The sequence below is a fragment of the Anomaloglossus baeobatrachus genome, chromosome 1 (genome assembly GCF_048569485.1).
Source record: "Anomaloglossus baeobatrachus isolate aAnoBae1 chromosome 1, aAnoBae1.hap1, whole genome shotgun sequence".
In the NCBI taxonomy this organism is placed as follows: Eukaryota; Metazoa; Chordata; class Amphibia; order Anura; family Aromobatidae; genus Anomaloglossus; species Anomaloglossus baeobatrachus.
In genome coordinates this window covers 488805776-488821405 of record NC_134353.1, presented here as the reverse complement: position 1 = coordinate 488821405, position 15630 = coordinate 488805776, and the positions used below count along the sequence as shown (strand labels likewise).

The 15630-nt window shown below is 44.9% G+C and overlaps 1 protein-coding gene across 2 annotated transcripts in view; it reads right to left on the bottom strand.

Annotated features, from left to right (window-relative positions):
- The window catches only part of ANO8 (anoctamin 8), a 210786-nt gene that overhangs the window by 81060 nt on the left and 114096 nt on the right, over window positions 1-15630 (bottom strand). For both annotated transcript variants that reach the window (XM_075315516.1, XM_075315525.1), the window contains exons 5-6: window positions 13209-13305; window positions 9436-9552 (exon numbers count right to left, since the gene is read on the bottom strand). In XM_075315516.1, the coding sequence (XP_075171631.1) occupies window positions 9436-9552; window positions 13209-13305 (214 nt within the window). The remainder of the gene's footprint in view (window positions 1-9435; window positions 9553-13208; window positions 13306-15630) is intronic.

The window sequence follows — 15630 nt, the reverse complement described above, 5'->3', positions numbered from 1 at the left end:
GATAAGAATTAAAAAAAAAAAAAGTTAAAAGGAAGCAAATAGAGATTAAAACAGGAAAATTATATTTACCAAGTCTCCGTGAGACTGACACACTAGTTCCAAGTCAACTCATTAGCTCTCATGCATATTCACTGCTTCCCCCGCCCACCCTCTGTAACAGGGTCTGGGATTGGTTGCATTCAGACTACTGTCGTCTGTGATTGGTTGTTGAGTGGAAAAATATAAATAAACTCAGTGCAGATAAAGTAGTCAGCTATAGGCTGCAGTCTCCAGCTGTGTGCGTTATCTTGGCTGTGTATCAAAATACGAGAGACCCATGTGGCGCTTTTTAATTATTGAAATAAATAAATTTAAAAAACGCCGTGCCATCCCCCTTTAATTTTGATACCAAGCCAAGATAAAACGGACAGCTGGGGACCACCCCAGAATTGTTGCATCCATTAGATTCGCCAATGCCAGCAACTTACCTGGCTTATCCCAATTGCTCTGGTGTAGTGGCAATCTCGTAATATAAAGGGTTAATGACAGCTGTGACTTGTCAAAATATTTCAGCTGTCATCAAGCCCAAACTTAGTAATGGGGAGAGGTCTATGACACCCCCTCATTACTAATCCTGGAAGTAAAAAAAAAAAAAACCACAAATGAAAATCCTATTAAAACAAACAAAAAAATCTTTCTCCATTTTATTAAGCCCCGAAACACCCTGCAGGTCTGTCATAATCCACAGAACTTCACACGACGATCCCGGCTCTGCTATATCTGAGGTTCCAGTGTGGGGTCATATTAGGAAACGTGACCTAGCACTGCGCCATCAGGGATACACTGACTTAGCAGCAGCTGTGAGCGGTAACTTCAGTGAGCTCACCTGATGTCACAGCTGGGGTTCCCACGGTACCCCAGCTGTGACCTCAAGTGAACCGACCTGAGGTGAAGTCATTGAACTCAGTGACCTCACCTCAGGTGAAGTCATTGAACTAAATGCCGGATTACCGGATTAGGCAATTTGTGCACATTGAGTATTTGAGTACAGACATTTCTGCACCAAAGCTGCATCTCCTGGCTAAAAAAATGCACCATAACTGCATGCGTTTTAATGCAGTTTCTATTGCTCTAGATACAGGGAAGTACCAAGCGAACAGCAGAAGGAAAGGGAAGGGAAACCCTGTGTCTAAGGAAGGGGCAGATGGTGACTCCCTGACCAAATCTATTGCTGGCCTCTGGCTTCCCTCACCACCCTAGATAGGTTCCGCACCTAAGCGCCAAGCCGGATACCTGACCCTGGATGACCCTCAAATAGGTCCTAGGTAATAAATGGATAGGATGAGCACTTGGTCAACCCCACTAAGCTCTAAAGAACACAGAGGGAATACAAACAGGGGGAGTGAAGAAATTAATTATCTCCAGATGACCTAAGGAGAGGAACTGCAACAACAAAGATTTTCCAATTGAATCCAAGCTGACTGCTTGCACTGAAGACTTATTAAAAGCATTAGACTTATCACCAGCACAGATCAGAAGGGAATTTAAGGACAAAGAAGTGCTGATGAAAGACCACTGAAAATGTAAGGAACTTTGCAGGGTTCTAAAGAAAAAAGGATAAACTCCAAGCAGAGGCTATACATAAGATACCATATACACCAAGCAGGAATAATAGAAGGTCAGAGAGGAGTTTGTGCAGCCAAACGCTGCAACCTTCTATAGCCGGACACCACAGGACTGTCTGTCACCCGTGACTCACCCGTAACAGTTTCAGTGTGTTTTTTTGCCAGAAGATGCAGATTTGATGCAGAAATGTTTGAAACCAAATATGCAATGTGCACAAATTGCCTAATCCGGTAATCTGGCAGGTGAGGTAACTGAGGTAACTGAGTTCACCTCAGGTCAGTACACCTATGGGATACCATGGGAACCTCCAGCTGTGACCTCAGGTGAACTCAGTGAAATCACCACTCATAGTTGAGGCTCCATCAGTGTGTGCCTGACGCTGTAGTGGTCGGTCACATTTTCTAAGCCCCAGATGAGTTGAGATTGTCGTGGGACCTCATGTGGATTATGTCAGACCTGCAGAGATGTTTTGGGGGTTAATAAATTGGAGAAAGAGAGTGTTTTTTGTTTTCCTTTTTTAAATAAAGGATTTTTCTATGTGTTTTGTGTTTATTTACAGGGTTAGTAATGGGGGGGGCACATAGACTCCTCCCCATTACTAATCTTGAGCTTGATAAAAGCTGTGATAATTTGACAATTCACAGCTGTTATTAACTTCTTATATTACCCGGATTGCCACTGCACCAGGGCAATCGAGATGAGCAGGGTAAAGCACCGGCATTGGCGCATTTAATGGATGTAACAATTCCAGGCGGCTGCAGTTTTACAGTTTTACAGTTTTACCTCCCCGTCCACATGGCTAGGGGGCGGAGCCTTCTCTCGGGCCTCACTTCCGGAGCTTAGATGCCTTAAATACTGTCGTCTACGGTGAACCAGCACTGGCTATAAGCTTAGCGCTCCTTTGCCTGTGATTGCTGGAACATGTAAGTGTGATCCTGATCTGTCCCCTCTCTGTGCTTTCGTTCTCTGTCTGTGTTCCGTCTCCTAGTCATTCCTCCATTCCACTGTCCCACTTCCTTCCTTCCCACAATAGCCCGGTTGTTCGCTCATCTCCTGCCTTCCCACTCGGTTGCTTCCTCTGGCACTGACCTCGACCCCACCTCTGCTCATTCCTCCGGTCTTCCTTTTCCCCGTACTGTGTATGTCCAGACCTGCCCGGCCATCCCCCGCACGCCTCGCGGCTTCTGCTGTCCGGCTGATGCTGTGAGGCACTGCACCAGCGCACACTATGTGTCCACCTCCTTGCTTATTCAGCTCTGTGTAGTCTCTTTCCCTGCAGGGCTCCAGCTCCCCCTGATGGCAGCCTGACACTTACATCATTTTTTACAATTATTTATTTATTTTAACACTCCACAACCAATCACAGATGCCAATGTGACGCCCTGGCCTATCAGGTCATCACAAGGGTGCCATGCAACCTGCCCTTCTGCATGGTAGCCACTCCTCCTTGGTTACGGGTCCTGTCCATTTGGTGTTGCTAACAACAGGTATACACAAATCCCGGGGAACACTCTGCACCACATCCACCAAACACCCATTGGGCAGCCTGAGGGGAATAGGGAAACCCAGATGGAGGGATGGTAGAAGGAGGGCCAGAAGTGTCAGTTAGTGAGTAGAGAGTTGAAGTTCAGCAGTGACAGTGAGAGGTCACGCTGCAGAGCTGGGCTCCTGCACCCGTCTCAGGTGCCAGACGTTGGCCTGGCCAGAAGGAGCTGGAACCCTTTCGCAGGGGGTAGTGGCAAGGGGCACGGTACTGCCAAGGAGGGCAGTTTGGCGGCCTTGTGCCACGCAGGTAAGCGGGACCTGAGTAGTCATAGGCAAAGGGATCCACAAAGAGTTAAACACTGACCAACCAGCAACGCCAAAAAGGCACAGACCCAGCGTGCTCTAACAACAGCAGCAGCAGGATATTCCAGGACTTTGGTTTACCTGGTGTCTGTGTCAGCGTATTTGGACTGTGTGAATACGTTGTACCCCTTTGCCCCCACGGGTCCCCATCAATTCTTATCACCGAGCCCCGGGACACCTTCCCCCTGCCCACGGAGGGGTTAACACCTTAAGTTGCCAGCCCATCGCTCCCGGGCGCTCCCTCTCAAAACGCAGCAGGAGTGGTATCCTGCCTTACCACACACCGTGGGTGGCGTCACGAACACTATCCAATCCACCATATAAAAAAAAAACCTTTTTATTTCGAGAGGCCGGAGACCCCTTGAGCCACTGAGGATCCGGATCCAACCAGCCCGTCGGCTGTCGTGGGGGCGGCACACCAGCACGCCGCCAGACTGTCTGCAACCACTCATAGATGTGGTCACAGAGGGTGGGTGGGGGGCAGTGAATATACATGAGAGCTAATGAGCGGACCCAGAAGTAGTGTTATAGCTGTGCGGGAAACTCGGTAAGTATAATTCTCCTGCTTTAAAACCCCCTAGCCCACACTAACACTATTATATAACACTAATGTTTGGGTCCCAAAGACTTATATGGGGTTCGGCGACTGGGCTCATCTTCGGGTTCAAGTGGGTCCCAAACCACACATCTTCCTTTTTTTCTTTTTTGAAGTCCTGCCGGACCCGCCGAACCTGAACATCTGCCCGTTCACCCATCTCTAGTTACAGCCCTCCCTGCAAGAGACAATTTAAGTACATAGAGAACCTTATATGTATGGATATAGTGTGGACATCAAGTCTTATCTAGGCCTAAGATACTAAAGTATAAAAGAACGGACACAAAACTGACCATTCTTATTGGACCCTGTCCCAAACTACACGACAAAGTGCCAGCCTACTATGAGCTTTAGCTTCTAGGGTGAAGATTTTTTTCAAATGAATAGTCATATAAAAAAACACTAACATTTTATAAAGGGAATATGTGAACAGATTTTCGACACCAAATCTGAGAATAGCATGATATAGACTTTGTTTCCAGAGACTTTGTTTCCAGTGATGTATCACTCACTAGGCTTCTTTCTTTAGTTTTAATTTAAAAAAAAAATAAAAATAATCAGCAGGAGATTATCACTAGAGGACAAGTAAACCTGCTGCCATGTAGTCAAACCATGTTCCTATCACTAATTACATGCTGCTGTCAGATGGGGAAGTAAAAACGTAGTGACAGGGGGCTTCTTATGTTTTAAATTGGTGAATTCTTGATGGAGTATAGTACCACCTCATTAGTATTTTTGTATGTGTCACTAGAAGAGTCGCACCAGAACTAGAAGAGTTTGTTGCTTTAAGCTTTCTTGCCACATTTCTTCTGCGATTTGTTGCTTAGGTTCCTTTTCCCAAGCAAGAATATAGTTGTTTTTTTCAAATTTGGTATCTTTTATTATATGATAATCTCCCGCCTCGACCACTGTAACATCCTCCTCTGTGGCCTCCCTGCCAACACGCTCGCCCCTCTCCAGTCCATCCTTAACTCTGCTGCCCGACTTATCCACCTCTCTCCTCAATACCACCCCGCTTCTCCCCTCTGCATGTCCCTCCACTGGCTTCCAATCTTCCACCGTATCCAATTCAAACTTCTAACACTGACCTACAAAGCTGTGCATAATCTTTCCCCTCCGTACATCTCCGAACTACTCTCCCACTACACTCCAACACGTCACCTCCGGTCCTCCCAAGATCTCCTCCTCTCCTCCTCTCTCATTCGCTCCTCACGCAACCAACTCCAAGACTTCTCCCGAGCATCCCCAGTCTCCTGGAACTCGCTGCCTCAACACGTCAGACTATCCCCTACCCTTGCAAACTTCAAACGGAACCTGAAAACTCATCTGTTCAGAAATGCCTACAATCTACAATGAACTCGCTGCCGCCCGACCACCGTGCGGAGCTGCCGCTCGACCACCGTGCGGAGCTGCCGCCCGACCACCGTGCGGAGCTGCCGCCCGACCACCGTGCGGAGCTGCCGCCCGACCACCGTGCGGAGCTGCCGCCCGACCACCGTGCGGAGCCGCCGCCTGACCTACACCCCACCTATTGTCTCCTCCCCATAATCCTATAGAATGTAAGCCCGCAAGGGTAGGGCCCTCTTCCCTCTGTACTAGTCTGTCTACTGTAACTTGTATACGTATTTTGTATGTAACCCCCTTCTCATGTACAGCACCATGGAATTAATGGTGCTCTATAAATAAATAATAATAATAATAATAATAATAATGATGATTTAACTTAGTACTACTCCAGACTGCACTGTTGGTTGGGTTTCAGAAAAGGGGATCCATAAGTTCAGGTAAAGGGTTCTTATTTTTCAGTAGATTACGCAGGGTTTCTCTAATAGATAATAACATTTTAAAATCAGTATCGTGAATTTTATATTTAATTTTTAAGTTGAAAAAGGGGACGAAATGGATGTCGCTTATTTTATTTAGTTTTAAAGTGTACCATGTTGTCGGGATTTCTAAATTTGAAAGGGTAGCTAGGAATTTAATTGAAACATTTTTAATTTGGGTGTATTTATTTAGGGTGATTTACGTGTTAGGTATTTACAGGCTTGTATTGTTGCTCTTAAGGTGGGAGGATCAGGGAAATTTAAAGAAGGGTTCGATATATGGGAGATAATAAGATTTTTAAGGGGACAATAATTAAATGAAAGTTCTAGGTCCATCCAGGGAAATGAGTATGCTTCTTTAATCCAATATTGACTTTGCTTAATTAAGTTGGTAATTTAATACCCATAAAGGTCTGGAATTCCTATACCCCCTTCTCTTATGTTTAGTTAATGTATATTTAGAAAATATACATTAACTAAATATAATTTTTTTTTTCCATATGTAGTGGGTTAATAGTTTGGGGTGACATACGTAGTGGGACAAGTAATGGATTTTAGGTAGGGTTATTACAGTAGTTTAAGGCCCTGTGCGCACACTGCGTTTTTACCCACTTTTTTGTGCATTTTTACTGCAGAAATTTATGGAGAAAATGGTTGTAACCTTTCTGCAGACATTCCAGAGCAAAACCTATGGAAAAAAATAGCTGTGTGCACACTGCGTTTTTTTCTCAAGAAAATTCTTTCAGAAATCTACTTTTCTAATTAATCTATTTTCTTGAGAAAACGAATGAGCACTTCTTTTCTGCAGCTAACTGCGTTATTCACTCCATTGACTGTAATGTAATCGTGAAATCACGCAGGGAATAACGCAGGTAGCAAATTCTGTGTGTTTCATTGCGTTTTGCTGCGTTATTCCCTGCAGTATTTTGCGTTTTTCAGGACATAATGTTCATCACTGCCCTGCATTTTTCAGGGAAGTGATGTCATTACGACAGGAAGAGGAAGCTGAGCAGAGAGTACACACACACACATCACACTCACACAGACACAGAATGCACATAGAATTAAATGTAGATATTAAAAATAAAAAACAAAAAATGTGGACTCCCCCGTATTTTTTATTGTCCAGCCAAGGCAAATACACAGCGGCGGCCCGGTATTCTCAGGCTGGGGAGGGTGAGGGCCATGGTTAATGCCCCCCCACCCCCTCCTGCAGCCAAGAATATCAGCCTGCAGCTGCCCCGAGAATCCATTATGTGACAGTCCCGGCGTGTTACCATCTCTTCCAGATTGCCGTCATGCGGTGGCAATCGGGGTAATAACGAGTTAATGGCAACGCATAGCTGCCCCTAAGTCCTAGCTTAATCATGGCAGCGTCTATGAGATACGCCCATGATTAAACTATAAGTAAAGTGAATACACACACACACACACACACACCGAAAAATACTTTATTTTAAATAAAACACAAAAAAGCCCCTTTTTTCACCACTTTATTACCCCTCCTTAACACACAGCTCCGGCGTAATCCACCGAGGTCCCACGATGCTTGCATCCAGCCGCGTCTGACACATACTCAATGCAGCGTCGTTCAGTGAGCGATGCTGCAGGGGTAACGACAGGTCATTTCTCACGGTCGGTAATGTGAACACATTACCGCTCGCGAGAACTGCAGTGTGTCCTCACAGGAACTCTATCTGTTTATTGATTGATCTGTCCTCTATCTATTGATTATCTATCTATCTATCAATCTATCTATTCATCTATCCATCTTTCTATCTATCTATCCATTATCTATCTATTTATTTATCTATCTATCTGTCTATCCATCTATCTATCTATCCATTATCTATCAATCTATCTATTCATCTATCCATCTTTCTATCTATCCATTATCTATCTATCTATCAATCTATCTATTCATCTATCCATCTTTCTATCTATCCATTATCTATCTATCTATTTATCTATTCATCTATCCATCTTTCTATCTATCCATTATCTATCTATCTGTCTATCCATTATCTATCCATCTATCTATATATCTATCTATATATCTATCTAGCTATCCATTATCTATCTATCTATCTATCCATTATCTATCTATCTATCTATCTATCCATTATCTATCTATCTATTTATCTATTCATCTATCTCTCTATCTATCTATCTATCTATCTATCTATCCATCTATCCATCTATCTATCCATCTATCTATCTATCTATCGATTATCTATATTATTTATTGCTGTTAAAGCATTAAAAAACGCAGGGACCACCTTCAAAAAAACGCACCAAAAACGCATCAAAACGCAATAAAAACGCACACGTTTTTCGGTGCGTTATTGGTGCGTTTTTTAACGCAGGTGCGCTAATCCTTCACTCTCAAGAAATTTCTTCAGAACAATCCTTTTTCTAGTGTTAACATAGCCTAATATGATTAGTCAGGGAGCTTCATGACACAAATATACATGGCTGAGCAGATGCATTATGCCTTACATCACCAAGCACAATTAGATGCATTAGTTCCAGTGAAAAGAACATTAATGTTCCAACAAACCATCACATGTTGGACACCTGTATGTTTCCAAGTTTGGGAATGGCCCTTTTCTGCTCCAGCATGACTGTGCCTGAGTACAGAAAGGAGGTCCATAAACATGTGGTTGGATAATCTTCAAGTGTAAGAACTTGACTGGCCTGCTCTGATCTCAACCTTATCAAATACCGGAGCTAGTATGAAGATTACAAGTCAGACTCTTTTATCCAACATCAGTGTCTGACCTCACAAATGATCTTCTGAATGAATGGGCAAAAATTCCCACAGACGCTCCAAAATCTTATGTAAAGTCTCCTCAGAAGAGTAGAAACTCTTTTAGCTGCAAAAGATGTGACCCCTCCATATTGGTACATATGAATATAGAGTGGAATGTCATAAAAGCTCCTGTGGATGTGATGTGTAGGGGTCCCAATACTTTTGGCCATATAGTGTTTGTTGTAAGCTGTGCATGTATGAGAATTTCAATTATCTTTTGCTGTATTGAGCAAGCTAAGTGCCATAAAACTATAAATATAGCCACGAGACACAACAATCCTTTGTACAACTTTTATAACCCTTTTCTCCCATGCATAAGGGATCACACGAGCTAGTGTTGGTAACCCACCATAACAAATGCCAAATATCTCTAACATCCAGTCAGTAGGTGTAAACAAGGCAAGTCTTTGTTCTGGGAATATTCATTATCTTCCTATGGGTATGGATGGTACGGAGAAGTTTTACATTGTAGAATCAAGACTTCTATCAATTCCTATTGCTTTAACTGTTTAAAGCTCATCAAAAAGTATGTACGGCGCAAAAGTGCTCGCCGGCGCTATCCATGTAATTAGAGAGCTCAAATTATAAGTGCTACTGAGTGTAAGCGAGAGGCTAAGCAATGACCCCCTGAGAATAATGGAAAATGCAGCAGAATGGACACATTATACAGTACATATGATCAATTTATACAGTGTCTTGTGGGCAAGTGAGAACAGAATAATAGGCACAAACATCATCAAGTGACCCCTTACCTAGGGGCTGTCTCTCACACACTGCCTGGACCCAGGACTTCATGAGCCGGCTCAATATTCTCTGTTCATGCACAGGGAAAACCTGCTGGATAACTCCGCGGGCTGCAAGCTCAGGGACTAAAATAGGAGACAATCAGACACAGATTAATCATAAAATGCAGTCATTTGTACTAACCTTTGCGAATAAAGTAATTTATGAGATGAAGTTATAATGTCACAACTGTTGGATCTGTCAAGGTGAGAATGGCGGGACCCCCACTGGTGGAAGAATTGGGTTTTCACGGGTTCATATTTACAGAATGGTTGCTATTGCAGAGGCATACTCATCTAATGTCCATGAGATGTATAGAAAGAGAAGAACAGCATAATCTGAGCTGTGTGCAAATGAGACTATTAAGGCCATGTGCCCACGGGAGAACGTACCTGTGGAGTTTTCAGCAGGTACTTCCGCAGGGTCACGCAGCAACTCCCCGGAATCAGCAGCTATCTGTTATTGCGGATTTCTGGCGGAATTGTTGCGGTAAACCTGCGAAACAGTGCAGAATTCCTGCGGATTTCCCGCCTTGTATCTCCATAGTGGAAAGGCAGGAATTCCGCAGATATTTCCGCATGAATAATGGACATGCAATTACGTGCGGCTGTGGGAAATCCGCAGCATTTTTCACAGCCGCAAATACCGCAGCATTGATACAGCACTCCCCAAATCCCATAGGATAACATGGGAAGTGTCTGTAGTTGCGTAAACCTGAGGATTTATCTGGAAAATCTAGAAAATCCGCGGGTTTTCCACAGCAAAATCCGCAAGTACGTTCTCCCGTGGGCACATGGCCTTAGGGGTACTTCACACACAGCGAGATCGCTACTGAGATCGCTGCTGAGTCACGTTTTTTGTGACCTCATTAGCGATCTCGCTGTGTGTGACACTGAGCAGCGATCTGTCCCCTGCTGTGAGATCGCTGCTCGTTACACACAGTGCTGGTTCGTTTTTTTATTGTTGCTCTCCTGCTGATAAGCACACATCGCTGTGTGTGACAGCGGGAGACCAACAATCCTGAATGTGAAGGGAGCAGGAGCCGGCGTCTGACAGCCTGCGGTAAGCTGTAACCAAGGTAAACATCGGGTAACCAAGGTGGTTACCCAATATTTACCTTCGTTACCAGCCTCCGCAGCTCTCACGCTGCCAGTGCCGGATCCTGCTCCCTGCACACGCTAAGTTAAGCGGTGTGAGCTGGTAACTAAGGTAAACATCGGGTAACCATACCCGATGTTTACCTTAGTTACCAGTGTCCGCAGCTTCCAGACGCCGGCTCCGTGCAAGCGCAGCGTCGCTTGCACGTCGCTGCTGGCTGGGGGCTGGTCACTGGTCGCTGGTGAGATCTGCCTGTTTGACAGCTCACCAGCGACCATGTAGCGATGCAGCAGCGATCCTGACCAGGTCAGATCGCTGGTCGGATCGCTGCTGCATCGCTAAAGTGTGAAGGTACCCTTAGACAACGTTCCCACAATCATTCCTATTGCTGGCGAGTGATCTTGATTTAGCTGTAGGATAATCAGACTTCTGGTATTTAAAATGACATGGCATAAATGCCTTTCATAAGAAAACTAATTTACCTAAGCTGATATTCGTGGGTTTTTTTTCATATTTTCCCGGAACTAGTACAAATAGCGGTTAACTCATGCACTATTCATAAAAGAAAAAGTACAAGCTTAAAGGATTGTATGAATAAAAGATATTTATATAAAATGAAAACTGTTGTTTCATGGCAGAAAGTCAGCCGTGAATGTGGCTACTGCTGTGCTGCCTACATGGTCACTCCATTTAGTAGCATAAAGTGGATCTGTAATTCAGAAACTGTGACTGAAAGCCCTAAGGAACAACAGGTCCTCACATAACACGCTGCACACAGCCAGCAGCAATGGCAGACTATATATTATATACCACATATATGCATCTTGTTCTTCAGTTATACATCCCAAATATTTGTTGAAAGGGGCAACTAATTTTACATGTATCTAGGGGTGCTGGGGTTACTATATTCACTAAATAAATACAGCCATAAATATAACACTGTTTCCCCAAATTCAGAGGAACATACATTAATAGGGGAAGTCAAGGAGTGAAGAAATACAAAAGTTATAATAACACACAACCTACCCTATTTGTCCAAGACATGCATGCATATCCACTATAAATAACACCAGGGTGAAGAAATTAGGCAGAACTCAGTGCACATTGATAAGCATTAGTGATGAGTGAGTACTACCATGCTCGGTGCTCAATACTACGAGTAGTGATGAGCAAGCACTACCATGCTTGGGGGTTTGGTACTCGTAATGAGTAGTGATGAGTGAGCACTACCATGCTCAGGTAATTGTAACAAGTAGTGATGAGCGAGCACTACCATGCTCGGGTGCTCGATAGTTGTAACGAGAAGTGATGAGCGAGTACTACCATGCTAGGGTGCTCGGTATTTGTCACAAGTAGTGATGAGCAAGCACTACCATGTTCGGGTGCTCAGTACTCGTAATCAATAGTGATGAATGAGCACTAACATGCCTGGGTGCTCGGTACTCGAAACAAGTATTGATGAGTGGGCACTAGCATACTTGGGTTCTTGGTACTCGTAATGAATAGTGATGAGCAAGCACTACAATGCTCAGGTGCTCTGTACTCGTACCGAGTAGTAATGAATGAACACTACCATCCTCAGGTGCTTGGTACTCATAACAAGTAGTGATAAGTGAGCTCAACCATGCTCAGGTACTTATAACTAGTAGTGATGAGTGAGCAATACCATGCTCAGGTGCTCGGTACTCGTAACAATTAGTGATGAGCGAGCACCACCATGCTCAGGTGCTCGGTACTTGTAACAAACAGTTAATGCTTGGATGGGCAAGACTTGAATACTGAGCATCATGGAAATAAATGGAAAACTCAAGCATATTTCTGGAAGATTTTCCTGAAAAATGCTTGCGTTCCCCATTGGACTTCTGTTATACTCGGGTCCTCGAATCGCACCCATCTGCATAACTGATTGTTACAAACACCGAGCACGGTAGTACTTCCTCATCACTAGTTGTTACGAGTATAGAGAACCCGAGCATGGTAGTGCTGGCTCAGGTTAAGGATAAGGATTTATCTTTAGAATTTCAGTTGGCGGGCAGCGGTATCTCGCAACTATCTTCCCTGTCTGTGCCAGTGGACCCAGAAAACCTCAGCATAAGCTACCACATTTGCTTGCAATTTGCAACTGGTAATCACCAATAGGATAACTTCTGATGAGCTTATTTTTGAGGAACTTTCTAAAAAACAACAGACAATCCCTTTAATTTAGTGTAGTGTTGGAAAATGTAAATATTTGAAAAGTTCCAACCCCATCAGCAGGAACAGAGAATCCCCATAGAATTAGATGGATAGCCAATAAAAAAAACGGGTTTTATCCTATTTTGAACACAATGCATAAACAATACAGTATTGTGTGTGCTATATTCGCCAATGCAGGATATATCTCCTGAAAGGCATGGAGCAGGTATGCTGGATATCATGCCTCAATCACTCCTGAAAGATATGTGGTTCTGTTTTGCAACAGTTGTGATGCCAGAGAAATAATGTCTGGCAGAGACATTCTCTTCTCTCGCCTTTTAAAATATATGAGCGCTCAGCCTGGTCTTGAGTATGGTGGATCAGGAGAGATAGCTGCCAGTAGAACAAACGTTTGGCCGACAATATGGCCAGCTTTACACCAAGCAGAAGAGTAGAGGCGCTCACTCACTGATTGGTTGGCCCTCCAGGAAGTGGATATTGTGCAAAGATTCCCCTTGTTTTGCTCTGAGGTTCTCCATCCAGTACCGGATGATGCTCTGACGTTCCTTAAAAATGAAAGGAAAGATAATGTGAATGTTACTGTAGCACTCAGGCTATGCTCACAGCATCCAATCCTAATTTGGTGGAACCCGTTTGAAGTCAGTGCGGTCCTTTGGGCGCCGTTGGTGATCATGGTGCGATGGAAAGACAAAGATATGAACAGATGAACAGAATTTTAGAGTGATAGATTTCCTAACATCTTGCAGGAATGCATAGTCAATAACACTGCAACCGCTCTACAGAACAAGCTCAGTAATTTATCTAGTGTAGAGTAACAATTCCACATACATTGATGCAATAAGCTACACAAAATTATCCTTTTTTCACTTCATGGAAGTATGAAAATTTGTTACAACATTTATAGTTACACTGAAAAGAATAGTAATTATTAAAATAAAAAGTAACTTCATATATAATGACTGAACAAGAGGATGAAGCGATCTTAAGAGTTGGATCCTGGTCTTATTCATCAAAGCTTATATGACACAATTCTGGTGTGTAAAGCTTTGAAATTGTGGCGTTATCATGCTATTTTCACGCTATTTTCACCCAGCTTCAACAAAGTAGGGCAGCTGGGGCGGAATGGGGGCATGGCATCCCCTACTCATGACGAGTGGTGGCATTCCCTAAGGGTGGCTTTACACGCTGCGACATCGCTAGTCGATGCTAGCGATGGCGAGCGTGATAGCACCCGCCCCTAGCGTTATGCCGATATGTGAAGATCGCTGCCGTAGCAAACATTATCGGTACGGCAGCGTCACACGTACTTATCTGCTCGGCGACGTCACTGTGACCGGCGAACCGCCTCCTTTCTAAGGGGGCGGTTCGATCGGCGTCACAGCGACGTCACTAAGCGGCCGCCCAATCAAAGCGGAGGGGCGGAGATGAGCGGGACGAACATCCCGCCCACCTTCTTACTTCCTCATTGCTGGCGTGTGGCAGGTAAGGAGAGGTTCCTCGTTCCTGCGGCGTCACACGTAGCGATGTGTACTGCCGCAGGGACGAGGATCAACTTCGCCCCAGCGACAGCAGCGATATTTGGGAGAGGACCCCCATGTCAACGAGGAGCGATTTTGGACGTTTTTGCAATGATCCAAAATCGCTCCTAGGAGTCACACACAACGAGCTACAGCGGCCGGATGTGCGTCACAAAATCCGTGACCCCAACGAGATCGCTGTAGCGATCTCGTAGCGCGTAAAGCCCGCTTAAGCCACAAATTGTTGAGTAAGATTTGTGGAGAAGCGCACATCAAAGTGCACATGGAAGCGCATGCCACCTGTGCAACACAACGGATTCATTAAGAGGCATGCAGTTCTTAATGAATCAGCAGTGCAGTGTCTGACTCTAGCACCCCTCCTAACCGGGACCAGCGTGAACAATGCCAATCGTGATGAATCAGGGCCATAAATTGCATAGGGACTGTAGACCCAAGATAATTAAGAACTTTTTAAGCTGCTTGGAGAAATAAACAGAAAATGTAGCTATTAAATCAGCAACTCATGTATAAAAAAACAAATACAGGACCAGCTGTGAAATTTTGAAGATCAGAAAAGACTGACATTTTGGAGATATCAAAGAAAAATAAATCTAGTAATACATTTCTGGTCTCATTGTTCATCGGGCTCACGGATTTGTCTGGCCCTAAACTTACACAGTTTTGGTTACTGTATTTTTCGAAATTATAAGATGCACTTTTCCTCCCAAAAATTTGGGAGGAAAGTGAGGGGTGCGTCTTATAATCTGAATGTAGCTTACTGGTGTGGTGGAGAGGGTTCGCACGAGTCCAGGGGAATGCTGCGGCGGCTATGCACTGTGCTGTGGCGGCTATGTGGGTTCTGTGGCAGCTGGTGCTGGGGGGGCTGTGCGGGGTCTGCGGCGGCTGGTGCTGGGGCAGCTGTGCGGGGTCTGCGGTGGCCTGTGTGGGGTCTCCGGTGGCTGTGCAAGGTCTCCAGAGGCTGGTGCTGGGGGAGCTGAGAGAGGTCTCCGGTGGCTGGAAGGGATCTGTGGGGTGGGCGGTGAGGACTTCAAATAATGCCGCCCGAAGTCAGCACGTGCGCAGATGGAGCTATGGAGACCTCAGCTAAAGCTCTCATCTGCGCACGCGCTTCCTCCGGCCCATTGATCTCCCAGCATCAGACTTAAGAAAAATGGCGCCCGGAGGTGGTGCTTGCGCAGATGAGATCTTGGCTTGCCATTGAGACAAGAGCTCAATCTGCGCCGACTCTGGGCGCTATTGCATTGAAGCCCTCACCGCCCGCATCCCGAGCCCCAGCACAGCTGACAGTTTCTGGGACACCCACCGCCCCTGCCTCCTCTGACTCCGCTCCAC